Source organism: Pithys albifrons, chromosome 1 (assembly GCF_047495875.1).
Source record: "Pithys albifrons albifrons isolate INPA30051 chromosome 1, PitAlb_v1, whole genome shotgun sequence".
Classification (NCBI taxonomy): Eukaryota; Metazoa; Chordata; class Aves; order Passeriformes; family Thamnophilidae; genus Pithys; species Pithys albifrons.
The window spans coordinates 89513965-89537390 of NC_092458.1; the positions used below are offsets into that span (position 1 = coordinate 89513965).

Here is a 23426-nt window from a genome sequence, read left to right on the forward strand (position 1 = left end):
CACTTCACAGTTCTCCAGCGCAGTCAAGCTTGAAGTTGAGAAATAGGCTATTTAATTGGTTGATCAAGACTCTGAACTGCACTTGTAATGTATTTATTAACTTTAATTCTGGAGATGGAAAGAAACTGATCTATAATAAAACTCTATTCCTGAACCAGCTGACAAGACACAGCTTTGGGTGAAGCAGGCTTTAAGCACTACAGAAGAAAAGAGCAAAATCCAGAGGACCTTACTCTTGTCCTTGGATAAACTCTCATAAAACCATCCTGATCCAGCTGAAACAGCACAACCTAACAGGATGGGGAAAACTATGTTGAAAAGAGGTAGCAATGCCAGTACAGTGTCTGTTCTGCAGCTATCTCTGAGTTCACATCAGGGCATACATCTGTGAATCCACAAAGTCTTGGAAAACAAGTCAAATGGAGGGTGACCTGTTAATTCCCTTCCTCAATGGCACACTCCTTTTTGAAGGCTGGCCATAGCCATGACAACTCCTTGCTCTTGGGGATGCGAGCTTCATGTCAAAATATTTGTGGTGAAACCCAGAGACCCAAGGGAAGGACAAGTGGACCACGGTTTTGGCCCAGTGTTCTGAACACCTTTGAACTCATCTTTGCTGCTACTTCATGTGCTGTTTTAAACTCTTGGCTAGTAAAAGCAAACTGTGACTTGTTTCTATTTCTTCCAGTCTAAGATGACAGGGACTTCTGTGTATATGGAGTGTTTTGCACGGATGGGAGGTTGTCATTCCCTTCCCTTTGGCTCCCTTACACATGACAAGGAAGCAAGTCTGTTTCTTAAGCCTGGACTTTGTCAGGGCAAAAGTTCCTTTGGGCTGTGAATCTTCTCATTGTCATCACACACTGCTGCTGCTTCTTCCTGTGGTTACTGACTACGCTGCAGTTAACCTGTGTCCAAAGAGCAATGAATTGAAATCACGGGTTCTGAGTGACCTGTTTGTGTATGTGTGGTACAAGCAGGGTCAGTCCACGCAGATCCGTGACCGCCATCCTGCCACACTTACCAGCCGTGGTTAACTCCTGCCCAAGCCCTGGCTCGGGATCACAGCTGGTCTTTTCACGCGCGGTCAGGTACAGGCACCGCTACCTCTGGGAGGCCCTTGTTTCGGTGCTCTGGCAGCAGCAGCTCATGGAATCACGGAATGCTTTGGATGGGAAGGGACCATAGGGGTCATCCCGTTCCAACCCCCTGGCACGGGCAGGGATCAAAGATCAGCCTTTGGACAAGGCACCGGCTGACCAGTGATGCCGGGGCAGCCCCAGAGGAGAGGCCGCGGGGCACACGGGGCCAGGCAGTGCCTCCGCTTCGGGCTTGGAGGGCGGGCGCCCAAAGGGGCAGGCGGAAAGTTACTGTTTGCCAGTAAGAAGAGCTCGGAGCTCTGGCGTCCCGGCTCCTGCGAGCCTCGTGTGAAACACTTCTCAGGGCGCAGGTGGCATCTCCAGTCCCACCGGCAGCCCCAGCCCGGCCCCTGTGGCAGTGCCGGGGCCGAGCAGCGGTGCCGTGGCGGCGGCTGCCCCTCCGCTATCGCACTCCCACACCCACCGCCCCACCTCCGCACCGTCCGCGCTCGTTCCGGGGCCGCCGCACGGCTCCCTCCCGTCTGCAGCCCACCCGCGGGGGCCCCGCAACCTGCATAACAGCGCTCGCCCCTCTGCGGCCGCTGGGGCAGCCGTTGCCTCGGCTGGCGGCGCGCCCGGGATCGAGCATGGCACCATGGAGCCACGAGGGGCCGGCGGGGCGATCCATGTTCCGGGGCGGGCGGGGGCGGGGCGAGGCGCGGAAGCCCCCGGTGACGCGCGGGGCCGGCGGTCGGTGCGGGCGGGATGGCGGCGGCGGCGGCGGCGGACGGGGACGGCCCCGAGACGGAACCCCCGCGACGCGGCCCGGCCGAGCCTGAGCCCGAGCTGGCGCTGGCGGCGGAGCTGTCGGCGCGGCGCAGCGCGGAGGCGCGGCAGCTGGTGCTGTCGCCGCGGCGGCTGTCGGGCCCGCTGCCCGCCGGGCTGTCGCAGTGGTTCCCGGCGCTGGAGGTGCTGGACGTGAGCGGGACGGGGCTGGCGGAGATGGGCGCGGAGCTGCTGTCCCTGCCGTGCCTCCACACGCTGCTGGCCAAGAACAACCGGCTGGGCGGGCCCGGGTCGCTGCCCAAGGGGCTGGGGCAGGCGCCTCTCGCCCGCTCCCTGCGCGTCCTCAACCTCAGCGGGAACCGCTTCGCCGACGTGCCGCCCGCGCTGCTGCGGCTCCGCGGGCTGCGCAGCCTCAGCCTCGGCGGCAACCGGCTCCACAGCATCCCGCCCGACATCCAGGAGCTCCGCAGGTGAGGCGCGGGCCCCCCGGCGTCCGTCCTGCCCAGCCCCAGGTGTCTCCAAGCACTGCTGCCGCTAGCGTGGCGCTTCCCCCTCGGCAGGCCGAGTTACTGAAGCTCCAAGGCGCTCTTTACCTCACCAGTGTCTATAAGTATCTGAAGTGAGGGTGCCAAGTGGATGCATCCCGGCGCTTTTCGGTGGTGCCAAGCAGCAGGACAAGAGGCAACGGGCAGAAACTGATGCACAGGAAGCTCCACCTGAACATGAGTTCCACCTGTACTGTGTGGGTGATCGAGCACTGGAACAGGTTGCCCTGAGAGGTGGTGGAGTCTCCTTCACTGGAGATACTCAGGAAGCCTCTGGATGCAATCCTGTGCCATGTGCTCTGGGATGACCCTGCTTGAGCAGGGAGTTTGGACGAGATGACCCACTGTGGTCCCTTCGAACCTGACCGATCCTGTGTATTCTTTGTATTCTTTAAGTGATGATGGGCCATCTGCGCTTGTAAACTGGGCATCTCTTTCAGTCCCTGGGCTGCCCTCCTGCAGGGGAGGTTCACGTAGTGAAAGTGTGGTCGGTGTGAGTATTGGCATGCAGAAAGCACTCCATGGCTTTGCTCTAATGCAGATCTCTAGGTGACAGCAAGGTAAAGCCCCTGGGCTCATGCAGGTCATGACTGCATGATGGGCTACCCAGGAGAATAAAGATGTGTTTGTGGCTCACGCTAACAATAAGGCCTTTCTGCTGATACAGCTGCGGGCTCACGGTAGGGAGGGCTTGCTCTCATGGATGGGGGGTTGTGGTATTTCTCTGAACCCACTGACTTGCGTAGATCTAACAGACCTGAAGCGTGGAGCCCTAGGCTGTGCTCGAGTGCAGTGGTACGTCTGGCTCTGGGGCGATATCCAGCCCCCACGGGCTGGTCATACAGAAACCTATGGCTGAACCACGGTAATTAGGAACACTGGTGGGGTGGGAACAGGCCTTAGGTAACATCGGGTATTGGCTGCCTGCACTGACCTGGGCTGGGTGCTTCTGAAGCCTGTTGTCCTGGGCAAGAGGCTGTGCTGTGGCATAAGTGTTACACACCAGCACCTCAGTGTGTTCTGCTGGATTCTCAAGCCTGAGAATGGCTTCTGTGTGGCTTTGTACAGAGACTTTGGATCTGAGCTTTGTTTGCTCCAGCTCTTTCCCAAGGGACTTGCCAGAGGCAGCCTCTCTTAGGCAAGTTTCAGCAACCTTGACTCTCAGCTGCATTCACTCTGATGGCTCAGCAGAGCTGCATCCAGCAGAAGCATAGGATGTTCTGTGTGGAGCAATGTCTCTCATGGGCCTTGGTGGGAGCTACCAGAACTGCTTGAGTGCTGTTGGGAAATGGTTTTGTCTGCTACAGTATAAGTAGTTGTGTATGCAGCTTTTGACCCTGTGGCACAGTTTGCATGTTGAGGATCTGGAGCGATTGCAGGCTAAACTCTAGGGGTTGAGAGATGCTGTGAGGAATTTTGAGTGATAGAGAATACCCATAACCCCTCCTGGCAGAGCTGGGTTGCACCCTGGGTTGGGGCAGTCATAGGGAGGAGTAAGCTCAGCTTTTTCTCTGTCCAGGAACAGTTGTTTCAGGGATAAAGAAGGAAATGATGCACCAGCTTCATGGGAGAGGAGGCCAATGGAGGAGGGCAGTTCTGTGAGGGAGATGATGTACATTGTCTCCATAGCGTGTCTGGTAGCATGCAGGATGTGGTTGTGATCCAACTGTTGCACCCACCTCTGAGGCAGAGGTTCCCTGCTGCTGTTTACATGTTCTCAGTGGTTGCAACTTTCCCCTCTCCCTTTTCTTTTTTCCCTCCCAAGAAAGCAAACCTCAGCCCTACTTTTCCATATGTCACTGTCCCCAGGAAGGTACCGGGCCATGTAGCACCGCACATGGTGCTCAAACCCCCAGAATGACAATTCTGAGAGGGCAAATGCAGACAAGGCTATTGAACTGTCCATTTATCGTTACAAAGTCATGTGTCAGGTGGAAAAGTCAGACTAGACCCAGCTTGTGTCTACTGCCCACGTCATCACTGCTAACTCGTTGAACTTCTGCTAACATGTCAACATAATATAATTGAACTTTAGTTCAAGATAGCAAATCTGGGCCCCACCAGGATTGTCAGCTTCTTTGCCACTATGTCATCAGTGACTTCTGTATCTGGGACTGCTCAGGTAACAATGGGGAGCTGTGCACTGCTTGCCGGTGCTGGGAGAAAACAATACTTTATAATCTAATGTTCCTCTAGAGGGAATCCTGAATCTGTTCATTGGGAGCCAGATAACCCTTGCCAAAACCACAGTAAATATGTTCTGGACTAAAACTGCTGCCAGACCCTGCTCCTCCTACTTGCTGACAAGAGAGCTACCTCAGTGTGAGTGTGCACGGTATCACAGTGAGTAAAATGAGCCTGAGCAAGGGCAGAGCAGAGCCAGCTGTTACGGCAGGGCAATGTGGAAGATTGCATTTAGTTTCTGAACTCTGGAACTTGGAAATGTGACCTGGTGTTGGGGCTTCTGCTAACCTCACAGCTTAAGCTGCAAATGTCCATCTTGCTGTTGCTGACAAGCCAAGACTTTGGGCTTTTTTCTATGTGCAACTTCCCATTAAAGGAAATTTTTCTTGTATCTTGTGGTCTCTGAGCAGGCAGCGCTTTGACCGGAGATGTTCCTCCTGCTTACACTAGAGTTCCTGAGGCCAGTAGTTCTCTTCCTCCTGTGACCCTGGCAGCTTCTCATTTGCCCCAGTCACTGATTATAGAGCAGATGGGAGTTGCAAAGATATACTTAATATACTTACTTAATGTTTCCAGGGAATCTTTGACCAGTGATGACATTTTAAAAAAAAAACATTTCTTGATAACTAAGCCTCATGTCTTTGCCACCCCACAATTTCTGTTACAGTTGTTGAAGGGGTAGCACATCAGTTTTCATGAAGACCAGACATGTAGCAGGTAAGGACTTGATCTATGTCGTGAAGTTGAAAGGATAGAAAGCTTATGGGTCTGAGCAACCAAAGGAGGATGAACATGCTGGCAACTACACTTGCACAGTCCATGAAATGGGAGATGTGTGCCATGTGTTCCTATTCTCAGGAACATAAATCTACCACTTTACAGCTAGCTGGGGTTACGTTGGGTGTTTTATGCAAAAACTTTTCCCGAGCATGTTCCTGGTGATTTGGCATTAATGAACTTGGTGATAAGACCCACAGCCAGTCCTGCTGCTGTCATGCCTTACTCTTTCCAGCTTCAGCCATTTGCCCCATTCTTGCCCACAAAAATCTGCTGTGTGCAGTGCAGGATCCTGCATGGAAAGTGAGTGCTGTGTTCCTGATTATTGGTTGCCTCTTAGGCTGCTGTAGTATGACCACCTGTATGCGTGAAGCTTCCTTCCTATGGCTTCATAAGTGCATGGTCATGACTGCTCTGGTGATGGCAGCAGGGTGATACTGGTAGAGCATGCTGGCAGCAGGGGTGAGTAGCCTTTGCTTCATGTTTTCCATTAGGAAAATGCAATTCTCTTTTATCCTAATTCCACTGTAAACATGTAGGGTGACTGGCAACTGCATCCTATGTTTCTGAGAAATGTAGGTGTTGCCCCTGCTGAGAGCTTTTTTTACTCAGGTTGAGGCCATGCCTGTCAGTGCAGTGCAAGGCCTGATCTTTGGCTGTTGCTGTGAATTTAGGGTGGCAAATGCACCAGATGTGCAAGAGCAGCCCTCTTTGCATTGCTTTCCTGTTTCCTACCAGATGAAATACATCCTTAGCATAGGTAGTAGGTGTTATCTTTTCTGTAGTTCTCCCTCCTGACCTTGCTGTGTGTTCGCTGGGAGACTTTATGGTCAGTCACTCTCAGATTCAATTCACAGCCCTCAGCAGCTCCTGAGCTGTGATCTGTGCAGAGATCCACCTGCTGCATTGGTTCTGCATATCCTTGGGGTGATGAACATTGTAACTGGTGGGCTTGTGCCCATTCTGGACAAAATTTGTGTGGCAGGTCTGGTAAGAGGCAGCCCTGATCTTCACTGTGTGCTTGCAGCTGTTGGCGGAAGGGTGCATGGATTGCCCTCATGCAATCAGTACTTGGAATCTCCTGCTGTGAGTTTCAAGTTCAGTCATACTCTTCTGGTGAATACTCAAAAATAGTGTGGCCAGCAGGACCAGGGCAGTGATCCTTCCCCTGTACTCTTGCATTGGTGAGGCCACACCTTGAGTGTTGTGTTCAGTTCTGGGCCCCTCAGTTCAGGAAAGATACTGACGGGCTGGAGTGGGTCCAGAGAAGAGCAACAAGGCTGGTGAAGGGACTGGAGCACAAGTCCTGTGGGGAGAGGCTGAGGGAGCTGGGGTTGTTTAGCCTGGAGAAGAGGAGGCTCAGAGGTGACCTCCTCACTGTCTAGAACTACCTGAAGGGAAGTTCTAGCCAGGTGGGGGTTGGTCTCTTCTCCCAGGCACTCAGCAATAGGACAAGGGGGCACGGGCTCAAGCTCTGCCAGGGAAATTGAAGTTGGATATCAGAAAAAACTTCTTTGCAGAGAGAGTAATCAGGCATTGGAATGGGCTGCCCAGAGAGGGGGTGGATTCCCCATCCCTGGAGGTTTTTAAACTGAGATTGGCCATGGCACTGAGTGCCATGATCTGGTAAAGGGACTGGAATTGGACCAAGGGTTGGACTTGATGATTTCAGAGGTCTTTTCCAACCCAATCTATTCAATGATTGTATGTGCAGTAGAGCACCAGGAGCAGGCAGAAAGAGCTTGGAGAAGAGCCGTGCATGTTCCTTTTCTTCTTGCTTGTGTTCCTCTAATAAAGCCTGGTTGTGTGAGGGCTGGGATCAAAGACCTCAAACGCCTAGCAGGATTTATCCAAGTTTTGTGTAAAGGCTTAGATGCAGTGAAAACCAGAGCGTTTGCTTTCATTCGTGGGTAGTGTTAAGCATGTTAGACAAGCATACGCTTAAAGAAGGGCTGCTACAGTGTGGGAAAAAGGGCAAGTGGAGCTTTGATAAAGATGCAGCATTAGGAAATCTGCTTGGTGCCTCCCTTCTTCCTCTCTTCAAACGTTTTGCAAATAGTTTGCAGACGACCCTTTGATCTTAAATTTGCGTGTCAGTAAAGGCTGTGCAGTTCTCTCAGGAATTAGCAAATCGTAGAACAGGGTTAACAGGAGTGTATTGTGGGCTGCTTTGAAATTCCTCCCTTGCCTGAGCCTCAAAACTGCCCTGGAAATTTCTTGCTAAAAAGTTTGTCTTAAAAAGGACCCGGAGCTATTTCAGGCACCATTGTTGGTTGTTGATTTTTTTTTTAGATTACCTATTTAGATGCATCTGTTTGATGTCAGCTGTTAGATTTTATCCAAAGAAGCATCTGTAGGCAAACAGGGTGGATTGAAAATTTGAGTATCTCCTACGCCAGAAGACATTTTCCCCTTGAAACATGACTATGGGAGTGCTGTGGTAGTTAATAGGGTATCAAAAATAACTCTAGTGCTCCGAGTGGGCTCTTCTTATTTACTGAATGTTTTGGGCCTTTTTGATTTGATTTGTGGTGTATGATGACCTGAAAACATCAAGGACATACTTGAGCAAGAATGTACAGTCTCTTGACATGTTATTGCTCCCATTACCTGAATTGATTCATAGTTGTTTGAGCTTTTCTCCAGTCCTTTCCTAGTATGTAAAAGGATTTTCATTGCCACAATACAGCCTGATGGTGTGAAATACCATGCTAGGAAGGAGCAGCACTTGATGGGCTCGGCCGGCTGGCTGCTGCTTGGCAGTAATTAGCACTGGCTGAGCTGAGCAGGGGGCTGCTGGGTATGAGGCTGAAAGGGACTGCCCTTTTATTAGTGTATTTGTAAACACTGCTAAAAGGCAGAAGAGAAAGTGTCAACCCTCATTAGTTACTCTGTCAAATGGTTGTTGGGGTGTTTTTCAGTTTTTGCTGAGGTTGATTTTGTGAGTATCTGTATCCTCTTGAAACTCATTCAGCCTGAGCCTGTGTGGCAGGTTGGAAGTACATAATTTATTCCAGCTTCAAAAATAGGAAGTGAGCTTATGCTCATTTAAGACTTGTTGCTCTCTGGCATTGCGAAGGTTCTGGACTGACTTTTGAAAGTGCACAAAAAAAATTCCAGCTCTCCCTCTGTGTACACAGCAGTGCACAAGACCTCAGCTGATCGATCAGAATGACTGTACAGATTAATGATTGTCAGAAGGACTGGGTCTCAGTGTGAAAGGTTAGCTGGGTAAGTATTCACTAAGTTCAGTCCTGTCTCTGTTGTGGTCCTCCTGCGCAAACTGCGGTAAATGCTGTGGGTTTCTTTGCCTCTTGTCTGAGGAGGGAGGGCAGAGCTGAGCAGTGCTTGTGCTTCTCTTACCAAGCAGCCAACTGCCCTGCCCCGAGCAGGACAGCTCAACACCCACCATCACCTTGGCGTCTATGTATGGGCTCTGTGGGACATGAAAATCAGGCCAGGAGTAGGTGATGAGCTGGGAACAAACCATGGCCCCCAGTGGTGTGGTCAGCGCTCCTTATAAAAAGGGTCGTGTCTCTTGAAAATGCTTTCCTGTGTCGTGATTTGCTTTGCTCAGGTGATTCTTGACACTTAATTTGATGCAGAAATGGCTGTTGTTAATTTCTTCACTTTGCTTATCCAGGACTGGGCTAGATCCTTCTTTCTACCAAATAGTATTTTGAAGGACTGGAGGTCTGGATTTCATTTACCTACTGAGCAGTGTTTCAGTGGAACCTATAAAAATATTTTTCATATCTTTTAAATAAGTTTCTTCACAGTTTCAAAACTCCATCCATCTGTTTTTTACATAAATTGACCATCTAATTAATATTTTAAGTTGATGTGGAAATTCTGAATTTGCTGCACCAGCCTGAGCCCAGTGAGTTATTAGTCTGCTGACCTCAAAAAGGTGATTCAGAAGATAGATAAAAAGAAAGCAGTTTTTCTGGAGCACTTTGTTGCCACTGAAGGAGTTGTCTTACTTAGTGGATTTTGCATCAGAGACAGTTTGTATTCTGATGTTGGGGGTTTATATCCTACCTGGTAAGACAGAGAGTTCTCATTACACAGACTTTACAAAGAATGGATTTGAAGCTGTGAGTAGTTTGTAGGCAGTGTTTTTGCATGCTCAGTTTGTACAGTAAGCTGCTCTTGAAACACGGTGTTAATGCCCTTAAACACAGAGGATGAGGAGTTCATTATTTGCTTTTCATAGGAGTGTAAACTTGCACACATACAAACTTGTTTAAATATTGAAATCCACGTTACTAGAATTCCCTTGTCCAACAGTTTTTGCTGTGGGCTCCAGCAAAGGCATGGAGTTAAAATATGCCTAAGAATTGTATGGTCAGCAGTTAAGTCCCTAATGAGATCCAAGCAGCCTAAATCCACCTTGAGAAACAATGGAGGTTGAATGAGGAATTTTGGTTAACAGTCATGGCTTTGTTAAGGGATCAAAAGTTAATTAAAAATAATCTCCCCTTGACATGGTCTCTGCACAGCAGCCTTTCCCCTGCCCCCATTCCTCACCTACTGGTGTAGAAGAGAGGCTGCTTTTGAGCAGTGGGAATTGGTGGTGGGTTTTCCCTGTGTACTTTCTTGCATGTTCAGAGTAACTTCCAAGTGTGTCTCGGCTGGAGCAAGTGTAGTTACCTCCTTTCATATTACCAAATTCAGCTTAAGGCTTAGCTTTGTACCCACTTTGTTAAGTTTTAGTTATTTAGCTTGCCTTTGACATACTCCAAACGTAAGTGAATCCAGGGGAAGTTAAGCTCTCTGAGCATCTCCTGGTGAGTTGCACAAGTCTCTCGTGTTCTTCACTGCTGGGCAGGTGGACCTTTGTGCTGCATGAGTGGCCTCTGTAGCCCAGGCAGATGCTGTCATTGGATCTTTGGGGTTCAAGTTTCCTGCAAGAACTGAGCAAAATAGACTCTTTCTACTGTTCTGCTTTTCTGCTCCATCCCAGGGGCAGCCTCAGGGAGGAGCTTCCTGGCACTCCACATATGCTGTGGCACACAAGTTGCAGTGGTCAGACCTTCTCCAAATCAGCCACCGTCTCCTCTGGGTGCTTTGTTCGTGTGTTTCTGTGCCAGTTGCATCCATTTCTCAGTTGCAAGGTGAGATGAAGGTGTCTCCTATTCCAAGGAGGTTATAACCTAGACTTAAAGAAATGCTGATGGAGCCTGGAGGACTTCCCTTTCCCTGACCCGTGAGGAACACTTGGTGGATCAGAGAAGGCCAGTGTAGGTTGGTTAGGCAGCTAACCTGAGTGTGTTCTGGAGATGCTGAACCAGGACTGTGGGATCCACCTTTGTCAAGCATGGGAAGAAGTCTTGTCTGGACTGTGATTAGCAAGAAGTACCCAAACTGAACCTTCCTTTGTTCCTCTTCCAGACAAGATCTGAGAACAGGGAAAGAAAGCTATTTGAATCCTTGCAACAGGGACTGGAAACTGCTATGGTGAAGAGAAGTGCATATCAATTTTTCTTTCTGGAAGGGCAGAGATGCACAGCAAATAGTGGCTATTCCACCTGGCAGGAGGGATCTAGTGCCTCTCTCTGTTCTTGTTTCTAATCCTAGGTCATTCAATGATTCTTTTATTTCTTTCAGGCCCAAACTGCAGTTAAGCCCAGTTAATGTTTTTGGTAGCTTTGGGCTTTGTGACTTCAGTATGCTGAAATCAATCTGAGAAATTACATGGTAGTACTTGTGAGACTCAGGTGCACTCTGCCATGGCAGCTGTGGTGGTGTTGATCTGGGAATTGTATCAAAGGGGCATTGGCTGCCTCTGACCAACGCTGAGAGATTCCAGTTAGTCACTGAGGAGTCCTGTGATCTCATAAAGAATGACTAGTGCTTGTGCAGGGCTGGATTTTCAGGGAGAGACACTGTTCTCTTGCTTCATCCTACTGAAACTGAGAGTTCCCACTGGCTGCACCAGGATCTGTGTCAGTGCTGCAGACCTTGGATGTGCAGGCTGGTCTTCCTTGGAAATAGGAGCAGGAGCTTTGCACATGGAGTTGGTGGGAATCTGGTGCCTGCCTGCAGATGTAATGGTGACTGCAGGAGTCCAGAGATAAATCTCAACATTATCTGTGGTGAAACAGCAGCTCTGATGTAATTTTGATGTGCAACTCAGCCTTTTTTTTCTTTCCCTCAGCAAATTATCTCATATGTAGTCATTTGTGAGCTTTCTTTATGAAATGCAGGAGATGTGAAGACCTAGATGTTAAAGGAAACTTGAAATAATTTACATTAAATAATGCACTGTTTTCTCCTCTCTTTTTCAGTTTAGAGTTTCTATACCTTGGAGGGAATTTCATCACTTCAATTCCACCTGAATTAGCAAAACTGCCTTGTCTAAAGTATCTAGTTCTGTGTGACAACAAGATCCAGAGCATTCCACCTCAGCTGGCACAGTGAGTATTTACTGTCATTAGCCACCAGCTGTAATTAACTCTTTGAACTTTTTCTTCTGTGTGTCTGGATAAAAGCAGTTGGGAGGACCTATTTGTCCTTTAGTTTGTTAATGTGACAAGACTTGAATAAGATGATCTTTGGCATGGTGCACTGCAGGCAGACCGTGAATCTGTGACATGGAAGACTCAGTCAAAGGGTTATGGAAAACAATGTACCAACATTCCACTTTAAGGTGAATTAATAGATTTTTGCTGTGGGCCTGAGAATTACCTGGGCAACTCAGAAAAGAGAAATTGCCACTGTAAGAAGTAAGAATGCTACTGTTTTTTAATGATAAATGCTTGATATATTTTGTGTGTGCTTTTGTCTTGCACCAACCCTTGTGTTCCATTGGCATTCCTTACTCTAGGATCTTAGAATGTTTTAGTATTTGTTAAATCCTATGGCACAGTTCTAGGAGCCAAGTTACTGCTCTGTGTGTTCATAATGGGTGAAAGAGGACACTGCAGCTCTGTATGGGAGATGGGAAGTGAAGAGATAGGAAGCACAGCTGGAACCCCAAAAGCAATTGAATAGCAGCATGGAGCTTTCTGAGTTGGAATTTGGTGGTGTAGTGGGATTATTCTTGATGGACAATGTCCAGTTGTCTTGTAACTTCTACTGTTTGATAGCATCCCTGGTTGCCATGCTGAAGTGTTGCTCTGTGCTTCCTGAGAGGAATAAGGCTCCTCCAAGAGCCACAGAATTGCTTGTCACCTGTGCCAGCACTAACCTGGCCTGGCCTTGCTGAGATCTGGTCATGGCACAGCACAAGGTGGTGCAGCCGCAAGCCATGAAAACATGGGGTTTTCCAGGGCTGCCTGCCTGCCAGCAATCATCTTTAATGCATGAGAGAAAGCAGGTGACTATTCAGAGTATTGCACAGAGCTGTTCTTGATGCATGCCCTCGGTACAGGGAAGTGTTGTGTCCCCTGAAAGCGCTCAGTTCGTACACTTTCGTTCTGTGCTACCTTTATGGGGGTGTTGAGAACACTGAGAGGGACAGCAGCGTATTTAATACCATGTTTCTTTAACAGGTATTCTGGAGCTGAGCCAAGTTTTCTAGTGTAGTGTGTGTGTTGGAGTAACAGCAGATCTTAGAGCATGAATTTGTTTTAAAGGGGAGAAAAGCCCACAAAACAGAAATTGGTGGGAGAGTAATCAGGTTTGTGTAATGCAGTTGTGGAACAATTTTGCTTGCACATCTTCAATGGGTTTTCATCTCCATCTTCAGGCTGCATTCCCTGCGTTCCCTTAGCCTGCACAATAACCTGCTGACTTACCTTCCTCGAGAGATCCTTAACCTGGTTCACCTAGAAGAGCTGAGCTTGCGTGGGAACCCGCTGGTGGTTCGGTTTGTGCGGGACCTGACCTACAATCCCCCGAGCCTTCAGGAACTTGCTGGACGCACAGTTAAAACTCGCAATGTTCCCTATGCTCCCAGTGATCTCCCAGAGAATCTGGTCCGCTATCTGAGCTTGGCCAGCAACTGTCCCAATCCCAAATGCGGGGGTAAGTTCACCCTCTCAGCTCTGCTTTCTGCTTTTACCTCATGGGTTTCCTTTCCCTCTGACTTGTCATGGCTTTAGTAGCTCAGTCAGATTCTGTGTGTTGTTGCAGCCACATTCTGGCTCCAGGTTTCCTTCAAACTTGCCTTTAAGGAGACTTCCTGACTTAGGAACAGTGTTCAGAGTTGTAGGGCTGGTTTACTGTATTTGCATGGGAAGGTAAGACAGCACTTGTGTCAGAGTCTTTGTACCTCATCCCAGCACTCCACTGTGGTTTTATGATCTGACATTTCTGATCCTTCTGTCCTAAAATAATTCAGAGTAAGTAATGGACAGGGCAGCTTTTGCAAAGCAGTCTTGCTGAACAGCTAGCATGATTTCTGGATGGGAAAGAGGAGAGTGGCTCTAAGTGCTTAGCAGTTATCGAGACCAACTTGTTTAGCTCTAGGCTGCATAGTTCTTGGAAGGAGAGGACTTCATAAAAAAGCCTGAAATGCTCAGGCTTAATTTGGCTCAATGCTTAATCTTTATCCAAAGTAAATGATCTGTGCATTTAGCCTTTAGAAGATTAAGGGGAAAAAAATCATTAATTAGTATCTACCCTGCAGTCGTAATGCAGGCTGTTATCTTATCTCCTTACAGGACAATATCAAAGCATGCTCCATAAGCAAAGACAGAAGGGCTGGAACTTGTGTTGGGAGGGAAAGAAAAGTTTCTCTTTTTAGTGTTTTGCACAGCTTGGGTAACAGTGGGTTGGGTTTGTGCTTTTTCACTTTGCCCTCTGAACTTGCCACAGTACTGCAGCATTGCTCTAGCACTGCAGGAGGAAAGCTTGCCCCTGACCAGCTAGGACTTAAAACCCTGCTGGAAACTTCTGAAAATGTCAGCATCTAAAATCACTTGCTGTTACAGGAAGAGAACATAATTGTGTGTTACAGCAAGACTGTTGCCATGGAAAGTAGCATCCAGGCTCAGCATGGTGACTTCACTCAAGCAGAAGAAAAGTAGAGTTGTGGAGGTCTGTTTGTGAATGCATTTTTACTCGCTGGCAGAAGAGGTTTTACAAGTTTGAAAACAGAGTGCATGAATCTATTTGATATTTAAGAAGTTTGCAAATTCCCGGCCTGAGTTTTCTCCCTAATGGTTAGAGGAAATTGTCATATTATTTGGAGGTAACTGCCCTGTGTCTTTACATGAAGAGTGTGCCATTCTGAATCCCCTACCAAATACAGTTTTACAGAAATTTTACATATCCATAGGTATCCTGGTTCCTTCCTTCAGTATCCTTTGTGCTCCAGTGTCCAGTGCTGTGTCCATTAAATCCTAATTTGAGGCATAGGCACCAGCCACAACAACCTTGTAGGATTTACAAGATCTCTTGGTGTGGGATCTCATGTGTGTTTACTGTTCCCTTACAGGTGTCTACTTTGACAGCTGCGTCAGACAAATCAAGTTCGTTGACTTCTGTGGGAAGTACCGCCTCCCGCTGATGCACTACCTGTGCTCCCCAGAGTGCTCCTCTCCCTTCAGCTCTGCCTCCCAAAGCTCCACTTCCCAGAGCGAGTCTGACTCTGAGGATGAGGCCAGCGTCGCTGCGCACAGGATGCAGAAAGTCCTTCTGGGATAACAGGGAGCGAGAGGGCAAGCCAGGAAAACAGATTTGAAAGCAGTAATGGAATGGTGAAGCATGAGCCACTGGCCTGAAATTGTCCTCAAGTCCATGCAAGGGGCAGAACATCTTAGCAAGCCTAGGCTTGCTTGATGCAGTGCTACTTAGGAGATCTAACCCAGTAGCATACTGCCTGTAGGTTGCCTGGGGTTGTTAGAAATGTCTCCTGACTGGGAGACACCTTCCCTCCCTCAGACAGGCTGGGGAGGGGCATTTGTTCTCACTGGCGGATTCAGAAGGGTTTTAATCCATGAAACTTCACTGAACTTTTGTCATCTTGCATAGCAAAGGAGATTGTCCAGCTCCTTTAACACTGTGGTAAATCAGAAACAGGCTAATGATGCCATGTGAGTATGTATGGCCCCCAGTGTTTTATGTAGCAGCCTGATTCTTTTCTGTCTCCTTTGATTTCAGTTACAGATTTTACACCCATCCACTGAAAATCAAGGTTGAAATTTTTTTGTTCAGGACTATGCCAAACTAGTTACTCTTCCTTTGCCTAAAGGTGTAGCATCTCTATGCTGCTATAGATGTCATAGCCACCACAGAACTGAGCCACCTTTTTTCTCCCTCGTTATGCTGAGCTGCTGTCTCCTTCTAACTGTATTTGCTATTTTTCCTCCCTCTGCCTCTTCCCATTACACCTGGAGTGTTGCTGTCTCTATGATGCCTTCAGAAAACAGGGAAGTTGTTCTGCTGAGACTTGGTATTAGTTCAGACTTGTGGCCACACGTGCCTGTGCAAGGGACCAGATGTGGTGCTTTGTGTCACGCTTTTGAGTCTCAGCTTAGTGGAGCAGAGCTGCTTTGATATCTGTGAATTGCAGGGAAGGTCTTGATTGACATTCTTTGTTTATAAAGAGCCACGTTTCCCCTGCTGCAGTTTGCTCTGCTGTGCTTGGTAGAGTTACTTTCTGTCTTTTAGGTCATCTGATTAAGGTGTGCAGCAGCTTAATGGGCATACCAAGGGAAGTGCTGTGGAGAATGGCTCTTTTCCTGATCCAGAACATGAGAGGAAAAGCCAGTAGGAAGGCAAAAGCACATTGTCTGAGCATCTTGCACGAAGTGGTTTTGAAATGTCTTCCTTATTTATTTGTTTGCATTTGCTCTTGTTGTAACAGCTTTGGCAGTCGGTTGCATGGTTCAACTAACACATTCAGTTATCTTAAACTACATCTAAAGGAAAGCTGCAGAAAACAGCTCAGAATTTTTAAGTATCAAAAAATTCCTTATAAAAATAATATTATGAATGGAGAGGCATCTATAAATCTACTTCATGAGGCTGTTTGTTTCACTCAGTGAGAGCTGCCTCTTTATTAATATTTCATGGTAAGCAGTCCTTTTGGTGCAGTTTCTTTCTGATAGACCAAATCCAGCTGTGCCTTTGAATGCACGAACAGAGCGAAAACATGTTAAGAAGCTGAAATGAACAAGAAAAACTTCTCTTAACCCACTTTGGCCCCACAGGGGAAACTAAAAACCTGTGCTTCCCTCCTGTATTCAGGAAACACTTGTACCTGTTTGAACATCTTATGGCAGCTCTGTGTTAATGGTCCTGTTTAATTACGTTTGACACTTTATATATTAAAGCACTTTGATAATTATTCTCTTTACAACTAGCTTTAGTGATTTTTTTTAATTAGACTACAGTTTTTCCTTTCATGTGACCTGAAGAGCAGGGTCTGTGAAACTTTTTATATTCCAGTCTGTCTCGATGTGCAGGTGGAATTTCTTGCCTCGCATTTCCCTGACAGCACTCCGTATTTCCCCGGTTTCCCTTGGAAAGAACTGGAGTTTGAAAGAAATTACCTGGTTGTAAAATAGTACCCTGTTCATTGTTAATCATTGCAACTTAGTCCCCACATGCACGATTCCCCACATGCACAGGTCTGCAGGGAACTAATTGCATGTGCTCTGTGCCTTTCCAAATAATTTTTTTAAAGTATATTTGTAAGACACAATAAGGTACATGTACCAAGCAACTGGATGTCACTTTAGCAAATTCTGTGAGGTTTGCTTGGGAAGAAGAACCTACAGAATGTGAGAGAAACCAACTGCATGCTGTTGTTAAATTGCAGTCAGAGAGTGGCCTGTTTTGTTCATCTCACCTTTCAGATGCTTCTTCCTGCCCCAAGTGAACACAGTCACTCACCAGTGCTGAAGGACAGTGCTAATTCCAGAGCCACAGTTTTAAATTGGCTGCTGGTATAACCATAGTGAGCAACAGAGTGGTCTGGAACTTGACTCTCCTGCCAGTGAAAATGAGCCACACAAGTTTAGATCTCAAGATCTTTTGAGCTCAGGGCCATGAGGTACCACCTCCCTTTCTTCTCTTTGGCAGCAACTGCCTTGAAGTCATGCATTTTTTCACTTCACAAAGTTAGATTTCATCACAGTTCCTGTTTGCACAGTAGCACCTCCGTATGTGATGAGTTAAGAACAGTGGTGGCTGGTTCTAATTCAGCTCAATCCTTAACTGCATTTTTTTCCCTAATTGAACAGGCATCCCATTTCTGCCCAAATTTTATGTGGTCTATTAGGCTAATCTTTTTTTTTTCACAGCTTCTTCACTGTAGCCAGGTCAAAACTTGACAGCTTATGCAGTTGATATCTCTATGCATTTTTAGACTTGATAAAATATCTTGTCTCTTAAAAGTTTATATATATTTCTGAACATAGCTACCAAGTTTTCTTTTTGCTGCTGGGCTTTGAAGTGCAATTCAAGTAATTCAGAATTTAAAACAATCAAGGACTTGCAGGACAAATGATTGGTTAGGTTTGGCTTTTTTCCCCACAGAGGCATATTTGAGAGGACTAGGGATGCAGGTGTGGGCTGTGGTTTCTAACACACTGAGCCCCTGGGAATCAAGTTTTGCAGCAAAAGACTCGAAAATGTACTGGGCAATAAAATAGGTAATACACAACTTGAAAATACACAGATGGATAATAGGGACTAGTTCCTACTGTTCCCTTCTCAGGGCCCTGAGAAGTAGGCAGTGGTTTTGACAGCATTACAGTTGTTTCTGTCAGTTTTCAGCAGATTTCAGTTCCTACAGAGGCATCTCCAAATGAACTCTTCAGATGATGTTTTGGTATCAGAGCCCTTGTTGCTACAGCAGCCCAGCATGTCCGGCTTTTGAAGCTGTTCTTAAGCTGAGACACAAGTGTGTGAAGCAAAGTTGCTCGTTGCTCCTTCCCTGCAGGGCCCAGGGCCATGCATGCATTCATCCCCTGCCCTGCCAGCCCCTGCCAGGGGGAGCTGCTGCTTTCTGAATGCAGGTACTTCATGTGAACGGTGGGGTCATGTTAAAAAGAAGCAAAATATCAATTTGACTGGAAGCAACTTAGACAGTTGTTGCCAATTCTTTTATGTTTGTCTTTCTTTAATAAGAGGTGAGACCTGAGGAAGTCAGTAATGAATATTTAAACATACTCTGAAGTGGCCAGATGCAGTTTTTCTGTCCTGGTCATTTTAAGTCTTTGAAATCTTGTGTTGAATTATAATGGGAGTGGGGGGAGGGAGAGGAGAACCAGCTCCTTTTTGTTCCTCACTCTTGTTGGCAATAATGAATGGAAGGAATTTAATCCAATGAAAGTAATGAAACTTAATCCATGCAATGCATCTTTGTTGCCCAGTTCAAAGAATTATTTTAATGCATCTTATTCACACCATGCCTTCCCTCCCCAGCTGAAGACACTTCAAATAGACTGCTTCAGAATGCACACTAATACAGCAATAACTCTGTCTTGGAAACCTTTCTATTGATTATTTCACTTGCCTGCCTGACTAGAGAATTGATCATTTACTGACCTGAGGGTAGAACACTAAGGATAGAAAGGGTTCTCATCCCGCCCTCTTGGTGAATTTTTATCATGAGCATTTGTTTTAGGAAGTCTTAAAGTGCCTTATGATTTTAAAACTGTATTTTGCCTGAAACATATGAATGTAGAATATCTCTAACAGTTATTTCATTATAAGCTGTAAAACAAATTGCAAACAGTAAACCAGAAATGTTCCTTCTGCTGTTGTCTGTCCATTATTTGCCGACATGTCGATCCTGGTGTTGCTGCAGGCAGAACCCCTGTGGAATTGTAATCATTCAAATGGGGCTATACGTGGTTGGGGAGCAGATGAGATTTGACCTGTGTTGTGTAAAACCAAGAGCAAATGAAACTTGCAAAGGGATGCAAAAACTTTGACTTTTGGGGCCCACTTGTGAGAGGCCAGTGTGTATTCAGAACCAGACCCTGTTTCACTTATGGTATAGAGTTTCTGATATTTGCTCTGCAGTTTAAAGGTAGAAGTAGCTCACAGACAACATAAATACATGAACAAGAGAAGGTGGTGTCACGGTGAACCTCTCCAGCAACATGAAACAACAGTTCAAAACTTCTTGAGTTGTTTCTCTCTTACCATGCTAACCTTTGAAACCTGTAAATGACTTTTTGAATGTTAATTTTCTGATCCTGTTAACTGGCTAATGTGTTCCCATTCCTTGAGTAATCCCATGTTTCCTCCTACATCCTGAAGAGTTTTGTGATCTATTGCCAAAATGTTTTGGATCCTGCCGTGCAATTACCAGTTGTCAGTGCACAAATGTAGTGTACTGGGAAACAAGAATTACTTGATATTAACTTCAGCAGGAACTATTTCAGAGATGGTTCAACTTCACATGTAATGAAAAACCTCCCAAATTATGCCGCAGCTCCATTTCAAATAAGATAAAATACTGAGCCATGCAGTGACCTTGCAGCAATAGCCAGGCTGAGAATATTATTCTTGCCTCTTTTATTAACTAATTTAAGGATACCCTTTTCTGAGCCCTCAATACCTACTTTATGTTAGGAAACAAAATCCTGGAAGTGCTGATTCCTGGCATGAGTTGCCCATCTTCTAGTCTCAAGGAGCAGATCTTGGCCCTCAGACCACCTTGTCTGCTTTTAGCACTCATGCAACAAAAAGAGTGCAAATAAAACCTGAGTTGTGTAGATGCCTGAACCAGATGCTCAGAATGTCAAATTGACATTTTAGGCCCCTGCAGTTGCACAGATCTAAAGTGGAGCATTATGTTGATGTATATGAAGTATGGCATCATAAAGTAGAGCTGTATATTTCCTACTCGGATGGGCTGCCTTGGGTGATCAGGACCACTAGAGTTGAATGTGCACACCTCTTCCTCTGCACTGAGGCTGTGAGTTGCAGTTGACAACCTTTAAAAAAAAATTGGGAGAGAAAGCCCTAGTGCTGTATTGAAGAAGGCCAGGGCCATCTGCACCCTTAGTCACAGTCTGGAGATGGCAGGCCATGTCCATGTGTCATTTTCCCCTCCTATAGCTGCTGCTCTGTGGTGACTCATTGGAAGAGGGTAAAGACCACGTGTCTTGGTACTACAACTTGCTGCAGTCTCCTCTCTCACCAGTGAGCGAAGTGGAGAGTTTTCCAAGGAGGTTTATCAGCAGACAGGGTCTTTTTAGGAATGAGGAGAAGTTAGTCCACAGCAGAGCCCAAGTCGTGCTTCCAGTTGTGGTGAGGTGAGGGTGCAGCTCATCTGGTGTCAGCCCAAGGGCTGGTCTTCCAAGGAAGACCCAGGATCCTTCTCTTTGTCCTGGTCTGGGACTTACTGGTGGCAGCTCAAAGCTTTATCTCAGACTGGCATGGGATTGATGCATTTTCAGAGTGTTGTCCAAGTGCCCTGTCTGTAACTCCTTTCTTCACCCTCTGGAAAACATGGGTCTTGAGGTTAGTACTGATTAGGAAGTTGTGCATTTATCCCAAATACTACACTATGATCAGAGTGTCAAAACCCCACAAGGCTGGCTGCTATTTACCCATCTCTGAAGATCACTGTGTTGGCAACTAAATTATTTCATGAAGCTGTGTCATTCCTCGTGTAAGGGAGTGAGACAGACCAGCATGTTAGAGGGTCCTCGTCTCTGACGTGGGCGCTGATGAACAGGTAAGTTGGGAGTGCAAACAAACCTTAATCTGGGTGATAGTTTGGGTGGGGGCAGGGGGTCACAGACCGGAGCCCAGCAGGTCAGCATGTTACCCTTTATATATGCAAGGACACAAACATTTACTGCTGGTGAAAGGACCTGTGTGAGAGCCACAGGATTGTTTTGTTTGGGGGTTGTCCCTGACAGAGTAAATTTCAGCCTTAGCGCTTTGAAAATTGATAGGAAAGGAAAATGCCCTTGTGGAGAAGTGTATTTCAGTAATTCCTAGTCTTCCTGGCATCCACAGTAAAAGTTATTTTGTAACAAACCTGCGTAGTATTGAGCAAACATTATCATTTGTGCCAGACAACATTACGTGGTTGCTGTCCAATGCCTTGCTTTGCAAATGCTGATAAATGTTTATGAACTCGGGAGGCCGCCCCGTTGTTCCTTGGGAACAGCCACATGATGCCTGTGGGTGACTTAACGGGTCCTGCTTGTGAGCTGGATGACACTGAACAAATCTTCACCAAGCTGGCATATCATGGGAGTGGGAGCAGTGTGGATGGAGACCTGGATGCTAGAAGTAAGGGAACATAGAATCATAGAATCGATTGGGTTGGAAAAGACCTCCAAGATCATCGAGTCCAACCCTTGGTCCAACTCCAGTCCCTTTACCAGATGATGGCACTCAGTGCCACAGCCAATCTCAGTTTAAAAACCTCCAGGGATGGGGAATCCACCACCTCTCTGGGCAGGCCATTCCAATGCCTGATTACTCTCTCTGCAAAGAATTTTTTCTGATCTCCAACTTCAATTTGCCCTGTCAGAGCTTGAGCCCGTGCCCCCTTGTCCTGTTGTTCAGTGCCTGGGAGAAGAGACCAACCCCCACCTGGCTAGAACTTCCCTTCAGGTAGTTCTGGACAGTGATGAGGTCACCTCTGAGCCTCCTCTTCTCCAGGCTAAACACCCCCAGCTCCCTCAGCCTCTCGCCATAGGGCTTGTGCTCCAGTCCCTTCACCAGCCTTGTTGCTCTTCTCTTGTATTTCCCTTAACAGTAGTCCATTGCTCCAAACACACTTGGGTGTGTTTTGGAGGGTGGGTAAGTCTGTCCTCTGGGGGACATGCTTTGCCTCAGGTGTACAGGTCGCTGCAATCTCATTCCTCCTTGGCAGAGGGTCCCCCAGGGCAGCTCGGGGAAGCACCTTGTTTCCCCATGTACTGCTCTGCTCTCTGCTGGAGGACCCTGAACTCAAAGCCCCTGCTCAAAAACCTCCCTGCAGGCTCAGAGGGGCTGGGGAAAGCCCTGGCTGAACCCCGTGCTTTGTTTCTGTTGTGAGGAGCACTGCTGAAAGGGACTTGCTGGAAGACTTTAAAACATCCCTTGCATGTATATAACCAAACACCCTTTTTAATCAAAATCAGACCAGAGTGGTTTGCAGCTGTGGTTTTTATCTTCAAATAAACACTGAGTGTGTTTTCCAAAGCTGGGTTCCCTAGTTACTCTATTCAGGTATTTGGAGTTAAATTGCATCTTTTTGTTTGTTTTCCTTTCTTTAAAGCAGTCCTGAGTCTTCTGCTGAGAGATATAATCATAAAAGGCCTTGCAGAAAACCCCATACTACTGGGCTCGTCAAAACATGTTTTGAAATGGTCCAGGAATGTCTGAAACTTTGTTGGTCTTTCACAACTTGCAACCCCATCTGGCTGCCTTGCACTTTGAAAACCTGTTCAGAGATGACCCTTTGCCATGGTTTGTGGGGAAAGCCCACACTGTGGTGCCTGGCCATGGCTTGTCCCTAGACCCATGCACAGCTCTCCAAGAATCCTGCCTAGAAACAGTTCATAGTGCTTTTAGGGAAACAGATTTGCTGTGGTGTGTATGTGAGGGGGAGAAGTGTGGCCTTGGGAGGCAAATCCTTGGCTGAATGCTGACAGATGGCATGTGCCATGCTGCTTGTGCCAGCAGATATTTTCATCCCTGTGCTCAGAGGTTCCTATGACTGTGGCCACGAGGAAGAAAACTGCTGTGGAGCACATTTGGGAGCATCTTGTTTGTTTCTCCACCTCTTCATAGCGGGCTGTAGGCACCTTATATTTAAATTCTACATGAATTAGGTATCTGCACTAGTTTATTGCTATAAATATGGTCTGCATTAGTCGTGGCTGGCAAAGGCCTGATGGGGTGTGTTCCTGCTCTGTGTTCCCCACTTCAAGCAGAGCATTGTGGCTAGTGAATTCCCCACAGGAAAGAGGGCAAAGGCAGGGCGTCTCCCAGGACCAGTGTGTTCCCGCAGCAAGGAGGAGCCTGAGCTTGTGCTTGTTTACCTGCACCACTTGCACATAAATGCCATTTGCACAGGAGGGGATTAGCAGGGTTTAATCTTCCACCAACACTCTGGCAAAGTGCATGTGCAAGGGGAGGGGGTGTTACTGTAATTACTGCTGATGGTGTGGGTGGCTGTCCCAAAAACAAGCTCCCC

The 23426-nt window shown here is 47.1% G+C and overlaps 1 protein-coding gene across 1 annotated transcript; it reads left to right on the forward strand.

The window, feature by feature from the left end:
* The first annotated feature begins 1807 nt into the window (after positions 1–1807).
* LRRC58 (leucine rich repeat containing 58) lies at positions 1808–19027 on the forward strand. The gene is made up of 4 exons (XM_071559965.1): positions 1808–2335; positions 11662–11790; positions 13065–13342; positions 14757–19027. Exons 1-4 carry the CDS (start codon positions 1845–1847, stop codon positions 14963–14965), a joined length of 1107 nt encoding a protein of 368 aa, XP_071416066.1. The 5' UTR covers positions 1808–1844; the 3' UTR covers positions 14966–19027.
* Positions 19028–23426: the final 4399 nt, after the last annotated feature.